The sequence below is a fragment of the Poecilia reticulata genome, linkage group LG15 (assembly GCF_000633615.1).
Source record: "Poecilia reticulata strain Guanapo linkage group LG15, Guppy_female_1.0+MT, whole genome shotgun sequence".
Taxonomy (NCBI): domain Eukaryota; kingdom Metazoa; phylum Chordata; class Actinopteri; order Cyprinodontiformes; family Poeciliidae; genus Poecilia; species Poecilia reticulata.
The window spans coordinates 24,948,416-24,974,005 of NC_024345.1; the positions used below are offsets into that span (position 1 = coordinate 24,948,416).

Sequence of the window (25,590 nt, forward strand, 5' to 3'; positions counted from 1 at the left end):
ACATTTTTACAAAGAAAATCTCCCTTTTAAAATTGCTTTAAACTTGAACTCGACACCATAATATTTATCTCAAAAAGAAACCTGCAAACAGTAAACCCTTGTTCACTCCATGGTCTGCAATGATCTGGAACTTTATTCAGTTTTATGTTTTCCATCTGTCCCAGACATTTGCATTATAGGAAGTTCTGAAAGTTTTTTGTGTTTAGGTCTTTTTTGTTTTTCATTTTCTGAAGGATGTTTGTGTTCCAGTGACTTTCTTTCATTATGGCAGATTGTTTTTTTCTGTGTGGAGAGGTGAGCTGAGCTCTCCACACAAGGTAGTTTCTGGTCTGCAAAAACTACTAAAGAGTGCTTGCTTGCAGATATCTGCGAATTCTATGAGACTTCAAGTTTTGTTGTGAATTTCATTTCCTTAATTAAATTCTGCTAGTCTATCCGTGTTTTCGTCCTTATGGTTTTACCAAGACCCACTGGTGACTCAGATGACGAGATCAGTGTCGGTGATATATTGCTTAATGTAGACTTGGTTTTATTATGTATGAAACCATTTTATATGAAACTCTTGACATGTTCCGTTTTTAGTACGAGTTTCAATCAGGACGATTATTGGTGGCGTACCGCCTCCAACTTTCATTTCTCCTGTAAATAATCAACAGCTAGCCGGTAGCTCGGGTACTCAGAGATGCAATAAATGAAGATCCCAGGAGACCTATCTACTAAGGGTCAGATATTAACTGGTTTTAACATTTTAACAGAACCTCATTTCAAAAATGGTAAACTAATCTTTAATGTCTTGAATGAGATGTTTGGGTTTCGACGTGTCCAGTTAAATCCTCACCAGATGGATTTCTTGTGCTTATTAGATTGACAACATGCAATAGTTTTATAGCAGGAATATCAAAGTTTGTGAGTATGTGTTCAGAGGGTTGTGTCGGTCACTGGGAGTCCCTCCGTCTCTTTCTAGTCTTGCCAGAATGAGTGTTTATAGGATTTTAGTCTCATTTTCTCCAGCGTTAATTTGTTTCCATGAAGGCAGCCATGACACATTCTCTCCTTCTCCTCAGCCTTTGTGTGGCTTTATTTTATAGAGTTGGGAATTTCTCTCCATGTCTCTTTGCGCTGAATGGAAGACCAGACTACCTCAGCTGCTTTCACACTGCTATTTTGACTCTGAGCATGATCATCAATAATTTCTTCCCCTTCTCTTCCTTCCCACAGCGTCTCGCGTCCAAGCCCTGGCATTGAACTGTTGCCGTTTTTAAATACACTTTTGATTGTATTGTTGAACATCCTGAGGTTTGTTATTATGGTTTGTCTGTGTGAGTGGATAGACAAACATGTTGCAACGTGGAGGAATTCAATTTCCCATGCCTGCAAAGAAGTCTCACATTTCCAGTTTTGCCAGCATGGTACTCCTCCCTCCCTGTGGCTCAGTTTGGCAAGCAGCAAATGCCACCTCTGTCATCATCGGGATTATACGGAGCTCACTTGGCTTTGATTAGAAAACCATTAAAACACAAACGTGTTGGTGACTGACCTGTGACCTTTCTCATCATGGGACAAGCAAAACCAGTTCCTCACTTTTCCTCTCAGGCTCTCTGGACCCCTCGGGGTCTGGGTCAGGGTTTGGTAGTGTTTGTGCTGTCTTTCTGTCAGACATGCATGATCCACTGCCACTTAGTAAGAGCAGGAAGAAAGGGGGCTGATAAATGGGCTACTTCCGGGCCCAAGGGTTTGTTCATGCAATGCAGTGGATTACGTTACGGCTTGCCAGCAAAGACCCAACCTCCTTTCATTTAAGAAACAGTCTGCTGTGAACAGTATTCGGGAGCATCTAAAGTGTCAAGTTGGCAAGGTGAAAGCTTGCAGAAAGCTTTCTAAGTGTGCTAATCAAGTCAGACCCTTCTTGCAGTCTGTTTGGAAATCATTGTCCAGAATGCAAGATAGTTTTGTGTCAATATTTACTTTTTTATTTCTAGCCATTAATGATGATCCAAGCAAAGACAAATATTTCTGTCCATTCTTCTTTGGAAAATAGTACAACCTCAACCAGACTGGATGAAAACATCAGTTTGCAACTCTAGTCACAGATTTTCAGTTGGATTTAAATCTTGGCTTTGACTAGGCCATTCTAACTCACAAATGTACTTTGACCTATTCATTCAGAGCTGGTCAAAGGCAAATGTGAATTAAGCAGCTCCTTAGGGCCCCACCACCACTAGGCCCCCAAGCATGTAATTTGATTTTGTTTTGTAGTGACAGATTGCATGTTTGGCTCATTTTAGACACCAATTTTAAAATCAAAAGATATTAAACTTGCTTATTTGTTTACTGTAAATTTGGTGTTTGTCTGCAGATGTTACTTTCTAATAGTTAAATTAATATGCCACGCTTGCATACCTCTCTGGATTTCAATTAGAGCAGCTTTGCTTGTTTGCTACTCTTGAAAAGTTAGAATCGATAGCCATAATAAGACCAGTATAATGTAAGCTATTTACAAATGACACTAGTAAGTATGTTACACAAATAGTGTAGCCTAGGAATGATAACGAATCTGATTTTGACATGTTGCTATGGTGGTACCCTGAAACAAAATCTGCTTAAGCCCCCAAAAAGGCTTCGGCCGTCCCAGTCTAGCTACATGCTTAGAGTCTTGTAAAAGAGGGGAGATCAAAAATACCAGCCACAATAAGCAGATTTTTGCTTGCGAAATATTTTGGAAATCCTTCATCATTTTTCTTCTACTTCATAATATACACCTTTTTGGCGAATCATATAAAAATCCCAATAAAATACATCAAGGATTTGTGCGTCTAGCATGACAAGATGTGGTATGACAACTTTTCCGATGCTCTGCAAGCCCACTGTTAGATGGCCATAATCTTTCTCTGTGGTGCGGTTTCTGTAGTCACTTCATCCCTTTGAGGCCAGAGTGTTTGGACATGATCTGGACTTATGGCCGGTTGCTTGAGACAAGTAGAGACCAGAGTAGGTGGAGGCTGGCGAAGAACAACAATCTGGACACACGGTCTGAGACGCAGCAGATCGTTCAGCTCTTCCAGGGTGGCGCTGACCACCGGCACCCCATTCACTTCCACAAGCCTGTGAGGACAAAGTGGTGGGTAATAAATTATGAACAAATCTATATTTTACAGTAAGCTTGATAATAATTTCTTGCATTCATAGACAAACAGGATTTACATTAGGATACATGGCCTGCAGCATTTTATTAGCTTGTAAAAAAAATACAACAAAAGACTGTTTTTGACTCCGTTGGTTCTTTATTTGCTCTGTAGTCTAGGATCTTTCCATGGCAAAACTGTTTCTACAAGCAAAAATAACACCACTGAGAGTATGTGAAGTTGTGCCTCTAACAGCTTTGTTTCTCTAACAATATACTGACTATAATTCCTTAATTGCTTAAATGCATGACATATTTTTATCTGCTTATTTTCTCTCTGTTCTGCATCCAAGTATTACATGACTGTTGCTTGTTTTGGGGCTATTATTTAATGAGTCTCCATAGCTACTGAGTATAAAAAAAATGCACCGATGAAAGAAATGAGTAAGATCTGCTTTCCTTTCACTTGCTAGGGGGGGGATCAGTGAACACACTTTAGTCAACAATCCTAAATGATCTGCCCAGGATAGTTTTGTTAGTGTGCCTTTCTTACCTGTCCCCCACAAACAGCTCGGAGTTGTCCACCTTCACCACCACCAGTCCTCTGTCGTCTCTGTGGCAGCAGGTGAAGCCATAATGCCCATCAGGAAGCTGCTTCTCTTGCATGACCATCAGCATGGCTGGAGACTGAGGCGTCACCAACTGGCTTAAGCTGCCTAAAGCTGAAGTCTGTTTTTGAGCTTTCTCCTGTAATACCATGAAACAAAAACTCAAACAATGCAGTATTTTTTTAAAGAAAATAAAAGTCTGACTAGTGTAGCATTTAGATTTGTCCCACTTGATTCAATGCTTTGTAGAGTCACCTGTAAATACAGCTGTTAGTCTGCATCCATGAACTCTACACAGTGAACCCTCGGTATTCATGGGAATTAGGAACCACAAAGCTGAAATCTGTTAGTATTTGAGAAACTCATAATAAGTTATAGCTGCCTGAATTTGTTGTTGAAAAACCAAATATACTTTAAAACACAGTGGAAACAGTCTTTTAAGCTAATTTCCACAGTCTTCCTGATCGCCCCTCTTGGGGGTACAACCAATAATCGTCAAGGAAAATGACAAGTTTTCCTTATTTGCTGCTTTGCAAACACCAGCCAGTAGAATTTCAAGTAGTGTCACACCCAGGTTTCAGCTTTCTAAGCTGGCTATTCTTTCAAATATTTTAGATAAGCTCTACAAAATATCCATTAATAGACACACTTTCTGCGAATAGCTTAGCGTTATGTTCCACAGAAAATTTTCCGATTTCTTAACCGGGAATAGTCAACTGTATTTTCTAGCATGAGTTTTGGTCGCTCCTAGGTGTGGTGCATTTACTATTTGGAAAATATGTGGATTCTATACTTTCTGACTGGCTGGTCATTGGTCAGGGATGGTCATGCTAAATATTGTCCAATTCTCCCCACAAACAGATTTCTTGATGCATTCAATGGCTGCAAAAGTGCAGCATGATTTATCATGTTTTTTGTATGTTTTTAAGTTCCCACAGGAAACCTTTGCACACATTCAAAACAAACATTTCCACCGAGCTTAGATAATGCAGTTACATAACTAATTAATTTTTAATGTCAGTTTAGGTCTCAATTCAAAGCATAAGTCACCATTGGTGATTGATGCACTCTGACTTCTTTTGTTCTCTAAACTGCCTGTCAAACTTGTTATGTGCCACTGAGTTATAAAAATAACCCGGATATCGCCTCCTTTAAAGTTACACACACCACTACAGTACAAGAAAGTTCCCAAGAGATAAATACTGAGTCTGCGTCAAAGTCAGTCGACCACCAAGATATAATGATTAGCTCTAAAAGAGATCACGCCGCAAGAAGCTTGCAGGAATCAGAAATAACTTGAGTCTGACCACTGAATTCCAACGGGCCCTTTATCCAGCCTCTTGGCATACTTCTCTCTCCCCCCACATGGCGTGTGAATGCCTTGCAGCAATAGCTGCCGCCTCGCAAGGGTCAGGGGTCAAAGCTAAAGCTTCTCTCTCTCTAGACAAGTGGGCCAGACAGGATATATCAACGGAAACGCAGGCAAAGCCCCTCGATGAAACTCTAATTTTTTCCCTTCCAGTTTGTTCACTTCTGGTCATATTTTAAGAACCTGAGGACTTTTCGTTTCATATTCTTCTTGTTTATCCGGAACTTTGAATGAAATCCCCGTCTGCCTGAGGCAGACATGCGGTACTATTCCACAAAACTAATCCAGAGTGAGGGAGAACATCAGGAATTATTCAGTGAAGATAATGAAACGGTGAGAAATAATCTAACAGGAGTGCAGTGAGATTAAAATTGAAGATGCTCTTTCTGTGTTTTGGGGGGGGGGATTTCCTTTTTGCACGTAGAGGACTTAGGTGCTAGGGAGGGATGAACCAATAATTTTCCAGCTTCCTTCTCTCCCACTGTCCATCTGAAGTTTTAAAACCATTAAAGCTAAACGGATTATTTAAAGTCACTTTCCTCATTTGATGTTCTCACCCTTCACCCCTCAATCTGTGTCTCTGTTTTCCTCTGCTTCCCCCTTTTCCTCCTTCCCTCTCAGCTGCTTTATTGATGCTCTCCAGTCGCAGGCGATCCTGGTGATTAGACGGCCGATGATGAAATATTTCCTTATTGTTTGAAATTTGGGGCAGCCTGCGAGGAGCAAACACTAGGCGGTCTGTTCCTTATTTGAACAGCAGCTCTATCAGTTCCCAGACTGCTCCTTGGCTCTGACCTGTGTGTTAACTCTGATTAGGTCATATGATAAACATTAGTGCTGCTGCTTTTCCCACAAACTCAGCACCTAAAAAAGTGTGGCCTGGGGGCGGCAATGTGACACGGGGCACCTTTCAAAGCTGAAACCGCGTGTGTCCTTTCATGGCATCTCGTTAGGGCTTCACCGACGAGATAAAAGAGCCACGTTAAAAAAGAAGGGGAGCTCCACTGGGGGATAGATGCAGATAGTTTTACACATACTGGCCCATTTCTCCATTTCACTCTCCCAGTAGCTTTTGTCACATGCATTCCTTTGTTGGTATGGTCACAGGCTCTCGAATGTCAGCACTAAACATCCTTTTCTCACTAAACACTGCAAGTTTGTCTAAATTACTTTCTCTGTCTGCTTGTTCATCCTCTTTGAAACAACTTTTCCTTTTTAAAGGGCGTTCATTCTTGTTGCTCACAATAGCTGAATTCATTTCCGTGACCAAAAGCTGAAAATGAAACCCGTAAAAATGAACGAGTTAAAAAAAAAGGTAGCTTAGACTTCAAGCAAAAGTTGCTAATCAATAATAATGCATACAGAACACCAAACGTGAACATCAGTGCATAACACAAAAAAGTGATAGAAAAGTGTCTAGGAGGAGAGATACTGTGTGCCTGTCGCTCGTCACCACGGTGATGAGTGACCGCTTGGGCAAAAAATTGTAATTCAAAACAAATTCCTTGAAACATTCTGGGTCAGTGCTGTAGTTTCTGCAGTGATTGTGGAAGACCAATTTTTATTAGCATAGTCCTAATTTTACTTATGATGTTTGTAGTTCTACGTCAATAATGTGCTCACAAACAACACCTTTGGTTAACTCAACTGTCTGGCTGTCGACTTCCTGGTTTTAGCTATCTCCTGTAGCTGCTCTTGTCTCCTTAAATCCAAAATAAATGTTTAACAATCCAGTTCAGAATGTACTTACAGTAGAGACACTGTTTTGTTAGGTGAGAAGAAATCATTCTCTTTACTTTTTATTTTATTTTATTTTTTTTACTTCTCAAGAGATTATTCAAGTTTCCTGTATCAACGATCATTGCACTCACCGTATTCTGCCTGTCAGTCTAATAAACTTCCATTTAACATATTCTCATTATAAAGGTCATTTGTATTAATACCTCTCTGCAGCCATATTAGGTAAAAGCCATTACAGATGCCATCTATGGTAGAGCCTTTTGCATTCAGTGGGCATGACTCAAAAGGCTCATTTGGTTTCAGAAATGTGAATTTTAAAATTATCCACTTTGCAAACAAAAGGTTGCTTGTGATTTATTAATATTACATACTCTGAGGATTTTCAAGTTTTGTGACACTGAAACACAATGTTTTATGCTCTTTAATGCACTATTGTGTTATGTCAAATCAGCAATAGTTTTGATTGGAGGAGTATCTTCTCAAATAGCTGTGACCACCTTGTCTTACTGGGCTAATCTGTTTAAGAGTTAAATATCTTTGTATACAAATAAATCTTAACATGTCGCTGCAAACTGATTTATGCATCAGATCTGGAATGTCTGAAAGAAAAAAAGGCAAGTCACACAAGTTTCTTTGAAATGGTTAAGAATAGCTCAAAAGCACCATATCCTGCAAAAAAACACCAAATTTGACTCTGCTATTTCTGAGCTGAAATCATTTTATTATTCCATACCAAACATGCCTCTCCCAGTATCTGCAGTTGTTTTGGTGCACATATCAGTTTCTCAGTGTTTATTTTTGGAAATGAAAACATTCTCTGTCTCAGACGATACAGCTTTCCCACATATTGGCGCAACTGTCATTCACACGCTGCTGATTAAACTCAACTGACTCAACTCCAGCGCTCTTTAAATCTGCAAATTAAACTCTGCAGTAATGCAAGCATTCAATGAAAGACACTCATTTCTTCTGCTGTACCTTCATGGAGCTTCCTTGCCAGGCATTTAGGAGATGAGTAGCTTGTCGATTGAGATGTACAATGGTAATTTCTTCCTTAAACACTTGGCAGTTCAGCTTAATCTTTTCCAGCAGATGAACCTCCAGCTGTCTAAATGAAAAGAAACCACATTTCAGAGACTGTGACAGACATATATACATGTAGTCACATACAATTAGCAAAATTAGTAGTTACAAGTAACATTTTATACTACCATTAGAGTTTTATGGGATTTTTTTTTTGCCAGAGTTGAAGAAGTATAGCAGACAGTTCAGTCTCCATGAAAAATCAGTGAATCTCTGGGCCCACCCAGGAAAAAACTCCTAATGCACAATTAGGAGTTGTGCATTAGGAGAACATCTATCTCGATAAGACCAAACAAATGGTGCACAGAGTCAGTAGAGTAATAAGGTAAGCACAAACAGAAGAATAATTAAAACTATAAATGCCTCAACAGATATACTCACAGGCTTTCTCAAAGAGAAGGGTGATTTAAACTCTTTATTTTAGAGTAGAATTGTAATTCTCCCTTATTTGTTTTTTTAAATATAACACAATGCAGTAACTTTGAGGTCTCTTATAGCAAGGAATCTGCAACACCAGTCCTCCAGTGCCCCTGTTTTGCAACTTTTTAATGTGCTGTTGCTCCAACACACCTGAATTATCTCCTTGGCATGTCAGCAAGTTTTGCAAAAACCTGGTCATTAGCCATTCATTTTATTCTTAGTCTGTTGGAACAGGGATGCATTCGAAGGTTGCAGAGCGGTGGCACTCGAGGACTAGAGTAACAGACCCCTGCTTTAGAGCACAGGTGTTCCACTCTAGTCCTTAAGAGCTGGTTTCCTTTCAGCTTTAGATATGTTTCTGCTTGCAGCACTGGTTTTAACAGTGCTGGTTTTAAAGCTCCAACTATTTCCTCAGCATGTCATAAAGTTCTACAGCGACCTCCTAATGAATCATTCTTTGATAAAGGTGTGTTGGACAATGGGAAAAAAACCACTCACCCTTGAGCACTGATTTTGGACACCTCTATAGAAGAATGATGATATGATGCAAAGCCTCTCTGGTACTCTCTCAACCATTGTAAGAAGAAAACTCCTCACTAACTGGGTTTTTGTTGATGACATGACTATCTCTTGTGATGTAAGTAAACAAAAGGTGAAGAGTGTTAATGTTCCACCTCGTTCGTTAAAATCAAAGGTGTTATTCCCTGACTGTAACATTTTAGAGTGCAAAGTGTCATCACTTGAAGAGGGAAGAGTCCAGTCTCTCTCCATTGTGAGGCTAGACCACCTCCACAAAGATACTTCACCTACTTGTTTTTATGAGCAGCTGAGTTGTTAATGTTGTCTCTGAGGATCTGCAGCCTCTGCTTCTTCTCCTGCAGTTGGCTGTTTACCATCTCCAGCCTCTGTTTCAGCTCAGCAGAACCCAGCTTGTCCACATTCGCATCTGGGTCCATGTTCTTTATCTCTGAGCAAAACGCTACCAGGCCGTGGTGAAGCTCCTGGACCTTGGGGAGTCAAAGGGGTCAAATTGATTATAATTCTTACTATGAATTGAAAAGGGCTGTTTGATTTTTATAACAGACCTGAAGGATGACATTCTGCAGCGAGTCCACCTGCTGGTTTAGCTCCCGGATCCTCTCCTCTTTACCTGGCTGGTTCACCGGGGCATTTTTGTTGATGTTGCCTTTTTCACCGTTCATATCCAGACTAGGTTCCGATGCAGAATTTGTTTGTTTGTCCTTTTACGTAAAATCAAGCAGAACGATTGTTGTTAGCTTGCACACTGTAAAATCTGTAAATACTGCGTCAAAGTTCAGTACCGCTTTACACAGATGCAGCTCCAGCTGCCCGTTCTCTAATGGTGTCTTTAATAAAGCTCCTATCTGCTGATCCAGGGACAACTCCTCAAGGGAATCTGAGGAAATAAGACACAAAATTATATTGATACCCTCTTCATATAATACCTCTGTATGCTATCGCAAACTATATGGGGATATCGCTGATTATCTGAGCACCTTGCTTCTCTTTTAGTGTGAATAGAGTCTTATTGTCCATCAGTCCCAGCATTTTCAGGCACGAATCCATGATTTTTCCCACTGTTGTTTCCTTTGGGGTCCTCAGATGAACTATCCGTTCTGATGCTGCAACATTTGCATCAAAATTAAGTCTTTTAAAACGCATTAAAATCAGTTTAAAAAGCTACTTAACAAGCTCAAATCTACACAGCAGACATTAACATACAGGGTCTTGTATGTTATAACCTTTTTACACTTGGTGATATTACAAACTGTGATTTTGTGGAATTTTATGAGGTACATCACCACAAAGTAGTGAGAGTAATTATAATGTAAAAGAAATCAACAATCAAATTGAACACATGGTTTACTGTCTTTATCTCAGTCAGTTATCTGAAAAGTGTGGTGCTCATCTTTTTCCAGTTTCTCAGGCAAGTCTTATGTGTCTTGTGTGTAGATTTGCACGTGTAGAGACCTCTTTACAAAATAGCTCAAGTTTAGTCAAATTAGATGGCACAAGTCTTCCTACATATTCTCATTAGGATTTGAACCTGGACTTTGACTGGTCCATTCTATTGCAACTCTGACTGCATGTTTAGGTTGCTAAAAGATGGACTTCCACCACGGCCCAGAAAAGTTTTTTTTTTTCTTTTTTTGTCCTTCATTTCTATTCACTTTCCCATTTGTTCTTTAATGTTCATTAACAAGGTTTTTACAAAACACAACTGCATTAATACTGAGATTTAATTAATTTCAGGTGGAGTAGCAATGCAGTAATTGGATGCTGCATTGCTGCCATCATATTATTTAAAAATAATGCACAAATCAAAAATAAATCAATTAAAAAGTGAATAAAATACTTTGAAGATTGTCATGCGTCAAGATGGGGGGAAAAGGCACGGGGTAATAACACTTTGCAAGCCCTTTTATTGTCTCTGCTTCAGGGAATCAGTGATAATTTACCATTTAAGTTTGTGTGACTGTGTTGACTCACCGTTAATTGTGATCTCTATCATCTGAGAACCCCTTGGTGCCATGAGGTTTTGGCTCCTGTTCCTATTGTCGAGCAAGATCATGAGAATAAAAACACTTGCTTTTTCCTTTAGTAGTATTTTGTTTTCACTGTGGTGCGTGTTATTGGCAGCACTTCAGGGAACAGCACCAGCAGAAACTAATTAAAATATCTGCAGCTGGTCCCTAATAGGGTTCTCTCTTTTGTACTCTGTAGCTTGTAGCAATAGAATGCAGCAGAGGTATCAGCCTGAAGGCCTCTGATACCGATGTTATCACACGTAATGTTTTCCCTCAAATAACCCAGTAGCTACAGACCTGCTGCAGGCTTTTTTTTTTTTATATGTGCAAGGTTTAAAGAGTATATGACCTTTACCTGAACTTAAAAGAACGCCGGTTCATACTCAGGCAGCTTACATGGGGAGAGGATGTGGACCTGCTCATGGATGCCGAATCTGTAGTGGACGTTTCTATCTTACTTGGCTCTAAAGTCTCTGGGTGGAAAAAGAAACATCAAGCAAACATTTATTTATTTTATCTTGTTAAGTCTAAAACCTTCTTTACACTTTAAAGACCGGATGTCCCAGTCGAGGCATTTTTTTAATAATTAGCATCGTATTTCCTTACTAAACTCAACTCCCGGTTGTTGGAGTAATGCCTGTAATTTTATGTCAGCCAACTATAGTGTTAGCCAAGGAATTGTAACGACTGTGTTTTGCTCAAACAAATAACATGGATTGCAAAACTTAATAATGGGTCATGCAGATCGCTGCAAGTTTTCTCTAATAATTTTAAATGCTGTTCACAGTGATGGACTGTATTGGACGCTGTGCCCTGTGACCTGCTATTTTTAGTACGCAAAGCAGTTGAACCATCTGCCATTAATTAGTTCAACAACAATTAAGATGTTCAAAGCAAAGCTTTTTAAAGAGGGTGTATTAAGTAAAATCAACTTTTGAGTTTGATTGTGCTGTACAATGGTACTATGTGCCTGGAAAATACATCATGCCACATCTAAGAAAAGGAAAATAACTTTTTTTCTAAGTTTGTTCAGAATTAACTGGAAACAGCATTTTAACATGTTTCACGGTGGATCGTCAACAAGTCATATCAAAACAGAGAGTAAAGCAGGGAGGCTTTCCACTTAGTAAACTACTCTATATGAAAACTGTCAGAAGGAACAAAATGTTTTAGGGTAATGTGTTACTTCAAGCAAATGTATGGCACTGACTGTAATAGATTTACAGTCAGTAAACAGCTAATCTGATTGATATATAGAAACAACCGCTTGACTGGGACATTCCTGTTGAGGTGAAATATACCAAGCAAAGAGTCAAGAGTCTGAGTGATGGTGCTTGGAGGGTGGAGTGCATTATAGATAGCTGACAGTAATCGCTCCCTGTCCTCCAGTGAGTTGATGTGGAGGATGTCCAGTGTGTTGGCATCTACTGAGGCTATGTCTGATCCACACAGTTTAGCTTCTAAGAGAGAAGAGAGAAGACGCCATAAACAAACATACATGCTTATTTTTAATATATGAAAAACAAAAGACAGATTTCTTTAGAAGGCAGTTATGCATCTCTGCATCTCTTAACATTATGAAAAGATCAAGTTCTAACTAAAATGTTAATGATTCTGAACATATTTTGATGCATACCAAAGAAGAGCTAGGTGATGAGTCAAAATATGATGTTTTACCTCTGATTAAAGGGAGACATTTTTGCAGTCCAATGCTGGTAAACCACTGGCAGACTTCTTCTATGCTCAGCTCACTGAGGGATTTGGCCTCTTGCTTGTGTAAATCTTGAGAGGGAGACGATGCACATACATTCTGCAGCACATAGCAACCGTATCATGCAATGGAAACCCTATTTTATAAACACGATGTTGCAAAACACTGAGCATTGATATCGTCGTTTCTTTCATATAATTGGCTACCTAAGCAAATAATAAAACTGACTTTGGCAGTTTCTGACACCTCTAAAACAAAACATTTATAATTTATGTATTACTTTTCGTTTGCATGTCATTTGCTGATGTGCAGGGCAATCATCTTCTGTGAAGCTGATTCATTTCTAAGGCAAACATTCGTACTGTATGAAAATGAGCGTTTTCTAAAACATCATGATTGCTTAAAAGTTAATTTTGTTGACATTAACCAGATTAGTTAATTGGCTTTTTTTGTTTTTTTTGTTTTTTTTACAAAGGAAGAGATGACGCTGACTTTCACTGTTGCTATTTAAACTCTGGCAACACTTCAAAACAAAACTTGGTAAAATTCCAGAATTGTCAATGTTTGCGTCACCGTCTTATTGAAAATGAGTGTGACTGAGTTTGATATTCCCGTTAAGACATGTTGCTGCTCGTTAACATATTTGAGTCATTGTGAAGAGCTTAAACAGCCTGAAGAACTAAAACAACATTTTTGAGAGTTTTTTTTTTGATTTCACAGATGGGCTTAAATAAAGCCCTGCTGTTACCTGGAAATGTTTTCAACTATGATGGTGGCTGATGCTAAAAAAACTGATGGTTTGTTCTAGTGATGTTTTCATGAATCATGGTAAATAATATTATATCCACATCTTAGCCAACTTTTGTCATGTAGCAAAAAGTTGTGGTAGTACAGTTACAGTTCTAGCCAGACCGTAATTTACATTATTTGGGGCTTTTAATCATTTATTTGAGCTGTGCATTTTCCAGGGTGGAAAGATTGATTTTTTTAAACACAAGACAGAAGTGCACAAATGTGAATTTGTGGGGATTTTTCTCAAAATCCACACTGGGTCAAATTATACATCCTGGCTGAAACATATTCCATACACTTCCACTAATATTTGGATAAATATCCTTTGGTAAATTACATAAAGCCACAAACAGTTTGTAGCCATCAACAGCATATTGGGATAAATCTGACTGGATGTTTGACCACTCTTCCTAAATTTGTTGGGTTTTTGGCTTTCAACTCTTTTTTAAGCATATCCCATCAATTCTCCATTGGATTGAGGTTGGAGCCATTTCAGAAGCTCAGTGTTAGCTTGCTTTATTTATCCCAACACTGGTTTTGGTGTATTGGAGCTTCCAGTTCTGTCGAAGCTTCAGCAGCCTGACACAAACTATCAACCTCATGAGAAAGGGAATTGGTTAAGCTTTCCAAGAACAACACAACAGCCACCCCGTCTCACCCAGCCGATTCTGTACTGGAAAGTACAGAAACACCAGGATTACAAGAGAACATGCTGACCCTAACCCTGCAGTGTGACTCTTTGAAGCTTGCCTGAAATGTTCAGTTTTCCACATCAACAAAACCACATCTTCCCCAAAGAGGTTTTATTGACACAATATGACTTAAGATTGAACTATTAACTTACTTCCTGTAAATCCACAGAAAATAAAGTGGACAACAATAATACCCAACTAATGTCATAACTGGTTTTTAAATAGATTAACTAATCTTAACCAACTTCCTCTTGATTGGATTGGTTATAAAGGCTGGATCCATGCTGACTAACATGGATCCAATTTGAAAACTTTTTTACCAAATCTGATAAGAAAGGTGGCCAAATACCCAGACAAAATTGTCAAAAACTTGTTGAGAACCAGAAGAAATATGTTTTTTCTGGCGAACTCAGTTCTAGTTTTCAAAACCTATGGAAAATGTGTCGTGCACCCAAAATTATTATGATGGTAATGTTGATTATGATTGGTTTAAAATGTGTATTTGTGTAATTAACTCACACAAAATCGGTGTTGTAACCACATGAAACTTGGCCTTGATGACAACAATTTAGCTGGATGCGAGTTTCTCTTTTGAACTAACTGTTTCAGTTTAAGCATACACCGAAATTGTGAAAGACACAAGAATCCTTGTTTGGAAAATTTAAATACCAAGAGTAAATTTCTGAGACATTTTGCACACACATTGTTTTACCATAAGACCAGGAGAGATGGGGAAATCTAAACAGAGAATATTCAGCAAGCAACATCAGCAAACTGTGTGATGATACTATTTAGGCCCCACTTTGCTTCTTTAGATTACCTTGTCAGCGAAGTTTCCATTCTGATCCGCTGAATGAGGCTCACATGAAGCTGGACAGACACACAACAAAAATAATGCTAGAAGGACAGTATCTAAATCACCCATTAGCTGGAGAAACAGCATTATATACAATATCTATCCATAATGTGCAGACAAACTCACCAATGGTTATGCGCCGTTGCTGAAGCAATCCTTTTCTTTCCTTGCACAGATCTGTGGTCTGTGTTGATGTATGGAAAGCAGAAGTCTGAACCGTTTCTCCGAAACTGCAGGAACGTGTTAATGGTCGCTGTAATATAGGTTCCTGATTAGATAACAGTCCTATCTAATCAACTCAAAGTCATCAAATATAAGTTATTTCAACACATTGTCATATGCCAGTAATAATTATTTAGCAGATTTTCACTGTACTACTGTATATACACACGTGAGGAGAGGAGCTAGGAACAGTCATACCCTGTGGAAGGTGAAGGCCTCCATCCGGGCTGTGTGAGGAAGCTTGTCAAGTTCTTTCTTCAGCATGTCAGGACGGATAAGATCTCTGTTGCTTAAGTCATCTTAATAGAAGAAAACAATTAAAATTGTTAAACAAAGAGAGAAAGCTTTAGATTTAGTCCTTGTAAGCTTTTGTAGATTATAATGCTGAACAGTGCCTTGCAAAAGGATTAATATCTTTTGAAAGATTTTTTTCAGTGGTGAATTATTATGAAGCGGAAGGGATAGAAAACAATTTAAAAAATAATAATAATAATAATTTGGAAAGCAGTTATCTAATACACTGGTTAGATCAGTCCTTTTTTAAAAAAAACTTAACACCCCAAAAGCTAAATATATAATTTTAACTTTAGGAAGTTATATCCCTGCCTGCAATAAATGGTCCAGTTTTTGAGGGTTGTTTTTGTTGGTAAAATAACTGAAATTGGTTGCATTATTTAATAGCTGGAGTCAAATTGGAGTGTGTGTGTAATATTTCTTTGAAAAAAAACGCATGTGGTCTGTAACCTGAATAGAAAGAAATATTTCAACAAAAAAATATTCTTTGCACTATTGGTGAAAATTACCAAAACAAACAACTTTTTCTCAGATAATCATTTTCAAACATTGCTCAGTTCTTTAGCATTTTTGACCGAAATCCAAAGGGGAGAGTCTAAAAAGTCATTTGTGGCTGTCACTCAAAAACTGCTGTTCACTTCCAGTCTGAAAGAGTCTGAGCTAATCTGCAAAGAAGACCAGGCAAATAAAATATTCAAAATTGGTAGGGGAAACCAAACATGCAAAAGCTGCAATTCATGAAAACCCATGAATCACAGTGCTTTGAGTTTATGACTACGTGGGACTTTGGGCTGATCTAAAGTCTCAGTAAAATAACTTGAAGTTTGTGGTGATAGCACAATAAAATGTGAATAAGTTCAAGGGGTATGAATACTTTTCCAATGTGCTGTAGATTGAGTTACTGAGCAACCAGCCAAACACAAGCCTGTCTGGTGGATGACATGCTTCTCTGACAGCCCAAATTCTTTCCCACAGGCAGCCCTTTTTCTTACATTTCCCAAATATCACTTGGTCATTTATTTTGTCCAATCATAACAAGCAAGACGAATGAGGCTGGAAACATGACATCAAGCTAAGCCCTGACTTTTTCATGCCACACATGGCAAAAATAGTGATGTGACTGTGACAGCCTAAACTTCGATAAATTTCAAGGTTAAAGGATTAGGATGAAAAAGCAGTTGTGTTTTTGAATAAGCTAGCCAAGAAAAACATGAGCATCATCATATGAGTACTTTTTCTTTCCCCACATTTCAGCTTGCCGTTTCTGAAAAGCTGGTTTGACATGGATAGGGGTTGAAATGAAGGCAGAGGTAGATAAGACAGTGTAATTGGTTTATGTGTGTCAGCACTGGAATCTTGTCTGGGTCCTGGAGGAGCAGAAGAGCACAAAAAGGAGGGGCGTTGAGCTAGCAGTCTCTTCATCACCTGGTATATGTGTATATGACCTGCAGCTAAGCAGAGGCAGAAAATTCTGTGTACCAAGCCCCTGTCTTATCGAGGCTGGGCTGAAAGAACCGATGAGTGTTGGCTACATCCGAAGACTCCTAGGAGTACCTTCATATAGCTGACCACTGTGTGCCTTTGATATTCTGAGAAAATCACTTTGTCTCATTCAATGACTTTTGTTATCTTCCTACAGTCCTTAAAATTACTCTAGTCTTTCAAAGTGGAAGAATAGCATCCATATATTTCCATTTGCCCCTCTTGCACCAGCTTCTTAATTGATCTGGACTTTGACTAGGCCATGAGAATATCAACACCTCCTTTAGAATTGCCACCTCTAGATTACTACTCTGATACATGACTTTTGGTGCCGTTGTTTACTGTCTTAATACAAGACAAGTCTTTTCAGACTCTTGTCTCCCTATCAGCTACGACCAGCTTCCCTGGTGAAGTAAAGCAGCACCACAGAATGATGCTCCCACCACCTTGTTTTGCTGTGGGCGGTAGTGTTTTCAGGGTAACGTCCAACATCAGTTTTGCAAAATATGCAGTGCTGTGGATGTCGGCCAGTAGTTTATGACAAAACGTGGAAAAATTATGGAAATGAATACTTTTCTGTGCCATTGTATGACGTTCTTCAAAGAAACGAAGGACAGGAATATTCAGGCACATTAAAATTCAGCCTAGACATAATCCATCAGTCTGAGATGCATGACTCTCAGGGACAGCAAAACCATGAGTAAGACAGGTTAGCATAGGCAGATCCTGAGCATCCTACATTTTGCCTATGACACATTGTGAACCCCGCCTCTCGCCCGAAACGTTGGCTGGAGATGGGCACCAGCACCCCTCCCGACCCCACTGAGGGAAAAAGGGTGCAAGAAAATGGATGGATGGACATTGTGACACACAGACACAAGATTAACAACAAAGCTTTAGAGTCATGACATTTCAGCACATTTGTGTAATGGATAGGGAAAAGTGATGCTTATCATTTGTACCATTGGTTTGAAAGGAAAGTCTGCTTTTTGAGAGAAGACGGAGGGAGGAGCACATGCTGAGTCACAGCAACCCAAAACCTGGGAACAGGCTGAACAACCACACTTGGGGAATACCTGCACAATGGCTAAAAAGAGACTCCAACAAAGGGGAACTTCTGCAACTCCCATGTGAGGCGTTCTAGGTACTGTAGCCATGTCACATAATGAGAGCAATTTCAGCTGAATGGGGAACCAAGATCAAAACGGAAAGGTAGCACTTGAGTCTGAACAGCTGGAAGAAGAAACACTTGGTCTGGATCTGGATGACATTTACCTCTCACCTCGACTATTCCTTAATGGATACAAAAAGACAGAATACAAGAACCAGGGAAAGACTTACCCAAGTTATTTTCAGTAAATGATAGAAAATGTATTCCTGCATTGCTTCCCCCTGTGACAGAAAGAGAAGAAAACAGAAAACAATGTTTTTGCTGTAAAGTATGTCATAGCTTTTCAAATAGACGCAAAATTAAACAGGCATGAAAAAGAATTTGGTTGATAAGGTATTAGGAATTTTTAGGGTATTTATATATATATTTTGTTGTTGTTTTTTTTTTTGTTTCATGCATTTTAAAGTATTTGTCCAAGCTCATAGTTGCATGCTTATTGTGACCCAGTCATTTTGTAAACTCTATACAGAAATGCACGCCAGTCAACCCCTGATATTTGCAGAATCTTTGACTATGAGGGACATCAACTGCTTCAAGAACTAAGAAAATGAACATAACGAGTGTCTGAATATACAATTATTTATAAATGTATCTCTAAACACACGGGCAGAACCAGTTTCCAAAAATAATCACCCCTTTGTCATTGTCACCTATTGTCTGAATTGGTATCAGTAGGCATTTCTTTAACAGAAGTTTGGTGTCTCAGAGTTTCTGCATGTAGGCTGAACTGCTACAGGTACTCATTTGTTTCACTTTCTATCAAAGCCATTAACAGAAACAAAGCATAAACTGTGACTGTAGGTAATATTGTCTAAGATTTTAAATGCACTGCTTTGTTTCTCTGGTGTATCATTATTTATTTCTCTTATAATGAATTAATCATAGAAGTGGTTTTAAGTGAGAAGATAATATGACGGTTATAGTTTTTCAATTGTGTAGCAGACAGTGTTTGTATCCATGACAAATTTCTTCAGGATAGTAAAGTTTATCTTATCTAATCTGTCTTAGAGAGCAGCTGGACTTCATCTTCTGTTTCATGAAGACGTTTTACCTCTCATTTATAGTTTTCTGTTTGTATTGCCTTGCACTTTTAACCCTACAAGAAACATAGAGAGGCTTTAGATTAAACATTAAGATTAAACCATATCTCTTTCGCCTTCTGATGAAGATAATAGAACACAGAGAATAGCACATCAGGTTAAGACACTGCAGTTTATTTACATCTCAAGGACAAAGGAGACTCCTTTGAGGACAGGGATGTGCACATTTCTTTGTCTCCGGAAGAGGAGACAAAGAGTTTCTATGTGAAACACAAAAACATAGCATAAGCTACTCGGCTAAAAAAAAAAAAAACAAAAAAAAAAACAACTTTAGCTCTGCTCCCAGTCTGTTTCAGTCATTCGTGCATCCTAAACACCCCTCCTAGTGGAGTTCCAAGAAGGCATTCTTCAAATGATAACATTGCAAACAACAAGGATTGTTGGGTCAGTGACTCATCTGTGTCTTCATCCGCTCATAGCTGTGGAGTACCTCAGGGCTCTATTTTAGGCCCTATCCTGTTTTCATTGTGTTTGCTTCCACTATAATCCACTATGAGAAAATACAATCACATTTCACTGCTGCTGATAATTTACAGGTTTGTTTGTCCACTCAAGTATATAAAAAAGACTGAATTTTTTGCAAGAAAAATATTCAGGGATCCAGTATTGTTCTCATTCTCTCTGTAATTTGCCCAAATACATGCAACTGAGTTTGGTTTTTAACTGAATGAATGAATACCAGGGGTGTCATGTCCTGGTTAACAGGGCATGACAGGATGTAGTATGTTTAAACATACTACATACAGTAGTATGTTTAAACAGTGATTATATTTCCTTTCTTTTACTTCTACATAAACACATTTACAAATTTATTTAAGTAATCATTTAATTAATTAATCTTTAATCAAAACCTAGTTGCTCCAGAGTTTCACCTATACATGAAAACCGATAGACTCACGTTTATTTGAGATCTCAGGTATAGGAGCCCCCTTAAAGGCACTTGATAGGAATGCAGCTCTTAATTTCTCTTCATCCAGCTTTTTATGAGGTACAGATTCTTCTTGGTCTCCAGACTTATCACTTAGACCACCACCACTGTTGGGTTTGTTTTCAGCAATTTCATTACTTTCTTTAGCCAGTGTGAATCCTTTCTTTGATTCCTCCGTTTGCACACTACAGTTCTTGTCCAGGTCATCGGCAGCAGATCTTCTATCACTCTCAGATGAACAAACCTCACATTCATCTAAATTGCTGTCAAAGAATCGACCATCATCAACGACATTAGAGGGAGTGGGTGGGATTAGGTTGATTATGGGTGTTGTCAGGAGACCTCCAGCACCAGATGTGCTATCAGCGTCATTTTCAAACACCAGCTGGAATTCCTCCTCTTCTTCATCAGCCTGCTTGTAGCTAATGGCGACTGTTGGTTGAACCTGGGGCGGTATAACAAGTGAAGACGGAGCATTTAGTCTTTTCTTTTTCAGAGCCCTTGAGCAGGATGACGCAGAGCTGAACGAGGGGGCCGTGCTTTTCCTGGGGGTCAGAGGGCCCTCGTCCCCCAGGCTAAAGCCTGTGTTATCTATCCCCAGATCCTCCACTGTAATATGGACCACATTCTTCTCACCTGATCCCCGTTTATCCAGGTGTGAATGCAGACGACCCTCATTAATCTTCATTTGCTGCTTCCTTCTGACACACAGACATGAGCAGAAGAACAGTCCGCATGAAAAACGTTCACTTGTTCCCCAGGTTTTCCGTTGCTTCTCAGCTTTTCCACTCGCCATCGAGTTGACTCTGAGTATTTTTTTAAATCTGTTGCTTCTCAGCAAAATGGAATGGATTTCTCCATATCGAAAGGAGGACAAAACCTTCGTCCACTCCTCTGTGATACTAAATCTGGACCAAACAGACAGTCGGCTGCATCATGCGTTGCTTAGGAAAACCGTGGAGGATAAAAAAGCTCCAATTCATGCTCTTGAGGTCAGGTGGACACTTGAAATGAATGCAAGCCTCACCGAATATCCTTTGATATGATAAACAGCATCATTGCAGCCACATTGGTTTAAAACGACTGATATGGCAGCTGAACCGTGGTAGACATATGGATTGTAAATTTAAAATGGCCATGCATGTGCCTGCAGTGGTACTTATATGAATTTGATAAATCCATATTACATTTTGTGAGGGTGGTTTGCAATGGGGCCTTGTGTGAATAGGGGCAACGGATGTGTGGCTCACACAACCCGCATGGCATCAGATGACATTTCCCTCATTCCACAGGAGCCGTCCTGTTCTCTGATACTTGATGAATCATCCGGCATCAGCTTAAAACTGGCTTACTGCACCACCCACACCGACGGCTTTTCATGAAAAGATAATATCCCTGTTTTTTTTTTGTTTTTTTTTGTTTTTTTTTTTTTTGCTTCTCACGCCCATAACGTGACAGCAGAGTGATAGGAATGGGTACTCCTCCACCAGTAGGCATGTCTTGCCCTGGAGTCTTTCTGATGTATTTCTTCCCTCAGTTTCTCAATTTCTGTGCCTATAATGTTAAAATTGCAAAGCAAACACCATGTCAAGGGTAAAGATGTTTAATCTGCCCACCAGGGTTTAAAAATTATGGTAAACAAATTTAGCCTGCTACAGATAAAGCCATAGTTAATATTTTAAAGAGCCACCTTTTGCTGCAAGTCTTGTGGGTCTACCTCAGATTTGCACATCAAATTCTCTCATTCTTTGCAAAAATGAATGGAAAAAAGCAAAGAATGGAAGAAAGTATAAATATTAAAGCATTGGCACGACTTGACAATTGGATTTAGACCTGTACTTTGACTGGTCCTTTCTAAGAGAGGAATATGCTTTGATCTAAACTCCAAGTTTTCAAAGTGTGGGGAGCTAGCCCCTTCTCAGAGAGACAACTGCACCCACCCCAACTACATCTTTATTATTTCTATTATCATTTTGCTGATGTTATATTTGATGTTTCATTCATACATGTTTCACTAACGCAATAAAGTTTACCTGCTTTAGTTATGCATGTCACATTATGATATGATGCTTCAGTTGCCATGTCATTAACAGTTTGAGTGAAAGATTGTGTGCGTGATCCGTGCTGACTTACAAAAATTCAGAAGTGCCGGCCCAGGGGCCACGGCAGTGCATGAGGCCAATGTACAGGAGAGGGTGGACGATGTGTTTCATGGGACAGTGTTGGTTTTTTGTGACACATAGCATTTAGCATGCAACAAAAAAGTTACATTTCGGTCTCATCTTAGCAGAGCACCTTTGACCGCATTTGGTATATATTTTTCCAACAACAGCTGTCTTCTTTTTGTCAGGTTAGGGTTTAGTTTTGTGATGGACATGCCGAATCACATTCAGGATATGAATTCAAAGGAAACATTTTGTATTTACAGTAATGTGCATAGAGAATGGGAAATGTTATGATGTTATGTTTGCAGTGTTTCTTCTCAGGAGCTAGGAGTTATTTTGTCTAAAGAAGGAGGTACATTATTCAGTGATCAGGAATCTTGATTGAATTAAATATCAAAAGGGAGTGGTTTCCTGTAACTTGAGGCTGAGAAGTGCGTGGGAGGAGTGAATTAGGCTCTGGTGTGGAGGAAAGGTGGCTTGTTAGGAGTCCAGAGGTGAGAATGGAGTTTAACAGTGAGACATAACCTGAACTTGGAGCACAGAAGGTTTTAGGCGACTTGACCACAAGAAGAAAAACCATAAATTTCAACTAGAGAAACTTGAAAAGGAACAAGAAACGCAGAGCTGGTTAGAGATTACCAGCCAAGTTAATAATTTGGCAGAAAGGGAGGTTTTGAAGATTCTTAAATCCTAAGAACACTGTTGAGACTGAGGGAAAGCTCTGATCTCTAGCCAAGATCCTATCATACTCACACAGAAAACATGATCGCACCTAAATCCCGTCACTTTTTAATATTCCATAAAGGCCAAATTTGGGGGTGAATAAAAATCATCCTGCCAACAGATTCTCACTCCTGAGTTGTGGCTCTTTGCAGCTCCTCCAAAGCTACCATGGGCCTCATGGCTGCTTCTCTGATTAATGTTGTCTTTGCATGGCCTATGAATTTAGATCAGGGGTGTCCAAGTCCAGTCCTCAAGCTGTAACTCTTCAACTTTTAGATGCTTCTCTGCTTCTACACACCTGAATCAAACAACTGACTATCATCAGGCCTAAAAGAGCTAAAAGATTAAGATGCGCCATTTGTTTCAGTTGTCTTGGTTAAGACAGGCGTCTAAAGTTGAAGGATAATAGTTCTTGAGGACTGCACTTCGACGGCCCTTGTTTAGGTTGATGATTACATCTTGGTAGTTTGCAGTTCTCCAGTTAAATTACCGGATTTGCCGCACTATAAGGCGCACCAGATTATAAGGCACACCTTCAATGAATGGCCTATTTTAAAACTTTTTCATATACAGTATAAGGCGCACCGCATTATAAGGCGCATAGAATAAACGCTACAGTAGAGGCTGGAGACAAAACAGTCTGACTCCGGTCGGCAAGGAGAGCCTTCTGCGATTGGGCCGGGGCGTGGCCGGATGATGGTCACACATCTCCGTTCGCGCACAGCATGTTCGTGGAGAACGTGGTGCTAAATGACCTGCAGACAACCTGATTCTAGATGGTCGGTAGGTAGATAGGTCAGTCAAACTTTATTAATAGATTACAAACCAGCGTTCTGACAACTATCCCAGCATGCACTGCGCGCTTCTTCTTCTACGGGCGAAAATGAAGTTGGCGGCTGCTTACCGTAGTTGCTAGACCTGCTGTGGCTCAATATTGGTCCATATATAAGGCGCACCGGATTATAAGGAAGGAAATTGAAGGTTTTTAGGTGCGCCTTATAGTGCGGAAAATACGGTACACATAGTTGGACTTTATTTGCTTGTAAAGTGAATTTTGAATGCAATTGGTTGCTCTGGATTTCATTTGGAGGGATAAGATATAAAGCAGGCAACTCACTTTTTTTTGTTTTATTATTAAAAAAGAAAAGCATGTTGTTTTTCTTCTACTTCACAGTGATGAACTACTTTGTGTTGGTTTTTTCCCCTTCAGTCCAAGCAAAATACGATGACGTTTGTGGTTGTTGCACGGCAAAATGTGGACATTCTAGGGTGTGAATGCTTTTGCAAGGAACTGTATTCCTAAATAATAGATTAAAACAGCGCTTTGGTATGTTTTGGCTGCAGACTTAAGGAAAAAAACCATCATCCTAACACACAAATCATTTTGTTAAGGAAGTCCCAGAGTCTTTGTTGCTGGGCATAAGTTACAGCACCTTGTGGTGATTTCAGTTGGCAGCCAGGCAACTGTTGACAGACTGAGGGAAAGACTAGAAAGACTCCTAAAGTCAGGTGAAAAGAACTTTTATACCCGTGTTATGCAGACCCACATGGTGGTATCCACTTCTACTGCTAATCTCAGGAGAACATCCTGACCACAGGTCTAATAGGAGGGGTTGAAGGTATGTGGGTTTAGGGCGTCTCAGATTTGAGCACGATGGCAAAGTTAGAAAGCATTTATGCAGGTACAAAAATAGAGTCAATAAAAGAAAGGCAAACAGCACCACTTTCAAATCAAATTTCTGGGTGTGTATGGAATAAATATGCACAATGGGGGTCTATGACTTGATCCAAATCAATGTTGCCTGGCCAACAAAGGGAGGCAGCAGAGAGCAGATTCTCCCAAACTGTCGGGACATAAAACAGACCCCACCACTTCTTAGAGGGACCTCCACTGGTATTTGCACGTCTGGATAAAGTTAAACCACACAAGAGCTTTTTATTTGTAGCCTGCAGGAACCTGGCTTTCATGATATCTTGATCTGGTGTTTGCAAGCATATCAGTTTCTGTCATAATCTTCCGTACATGTTGTTTGAATATACATAAGCAGTAGGGGAATAAAAACTGATGTGCAGGAATAACGTTCCATCTTCTTTACTGAGGTTGTATTTAAAACGAGAAAGCCTCCGACCTTCCATGCAGAGATGTGAAAAATCAGTTCCTTATGATGCATGTTCAGAGACACTGTAAGTGACAAAACAGACAGAGATGAATGCTTCACAGCTGCTTTAGCCTGAGGCAGGATAAGTTGGCTGAGGTCAACATGGAAACCTCACCATTCTTCACTCCAACAGTCCTTCATCTCATGATGTACATGTGAAACTATTCAAGTTATTTCTCTTCAACATACGGTGCCTTGCGAAAGTATTCACCCCCGTCTTTTATTGAGACTTAATATGATTAATTCACGTAAAGTGGCACATAGTGGTGAAGTAAGAAAATGTAATTTATGGTTTTCTAAAGTTTTTGCAGAGAAAAATGAGAGAAGTTTGTCACACATTTTTTTTTCCATACCCCCTCATTTTGGTTCCTGTAAACAAAACCTAATGATGTGTTAAAATGGCCT

General features: G+C 39.4%; 1 protein-coding gene across 1 annotated transcript; it reads right to left on the bottom strand.

The window, feature by feature from the left end:
• Positions 1–1,860: 1,860 nt before the first annotated feature.
• On the bottom strand, positions 1,861–20,154 carry LOC103477234 (uncharacterized). Its single transcript, XM_017309075.1, has 16 exons — positions 20,109–20,154; positions 18,281–18,331; positions 15,362–15,462; positions 15,068–15,194; positions 14,906–14,955; positions 12,568–12,700; positions 12,192–12,350; positions 11,246–11,363; positions 10,853–10,914; positions 9,859–9,984; positions 9,664–9,758; positions 9,427–9,582; positions 9,152–9,348; positions 7,817–7,946; positions 3,675–3,868; positions 1,861–3,102 (listed from the first exon to the last, which is right to left on the bottom strand). The coding sequence occupies exons 3-16, from the start codon at positions 15,425–15,427 to the stop codon at positions 2,868–2,870; spliced, it is 1,848 nt and encodes a 615-aa protein (XP_017164564.1). The 5' UTR covers positions 15,428–15,462; positions 18,281–18,331; positions 20,109–20,154; the 3' UTR covers positions 1,861–2,867.
• Between the last annotated feature and the right edge of the window lie 5,436 nt (positions 20,155–25,590).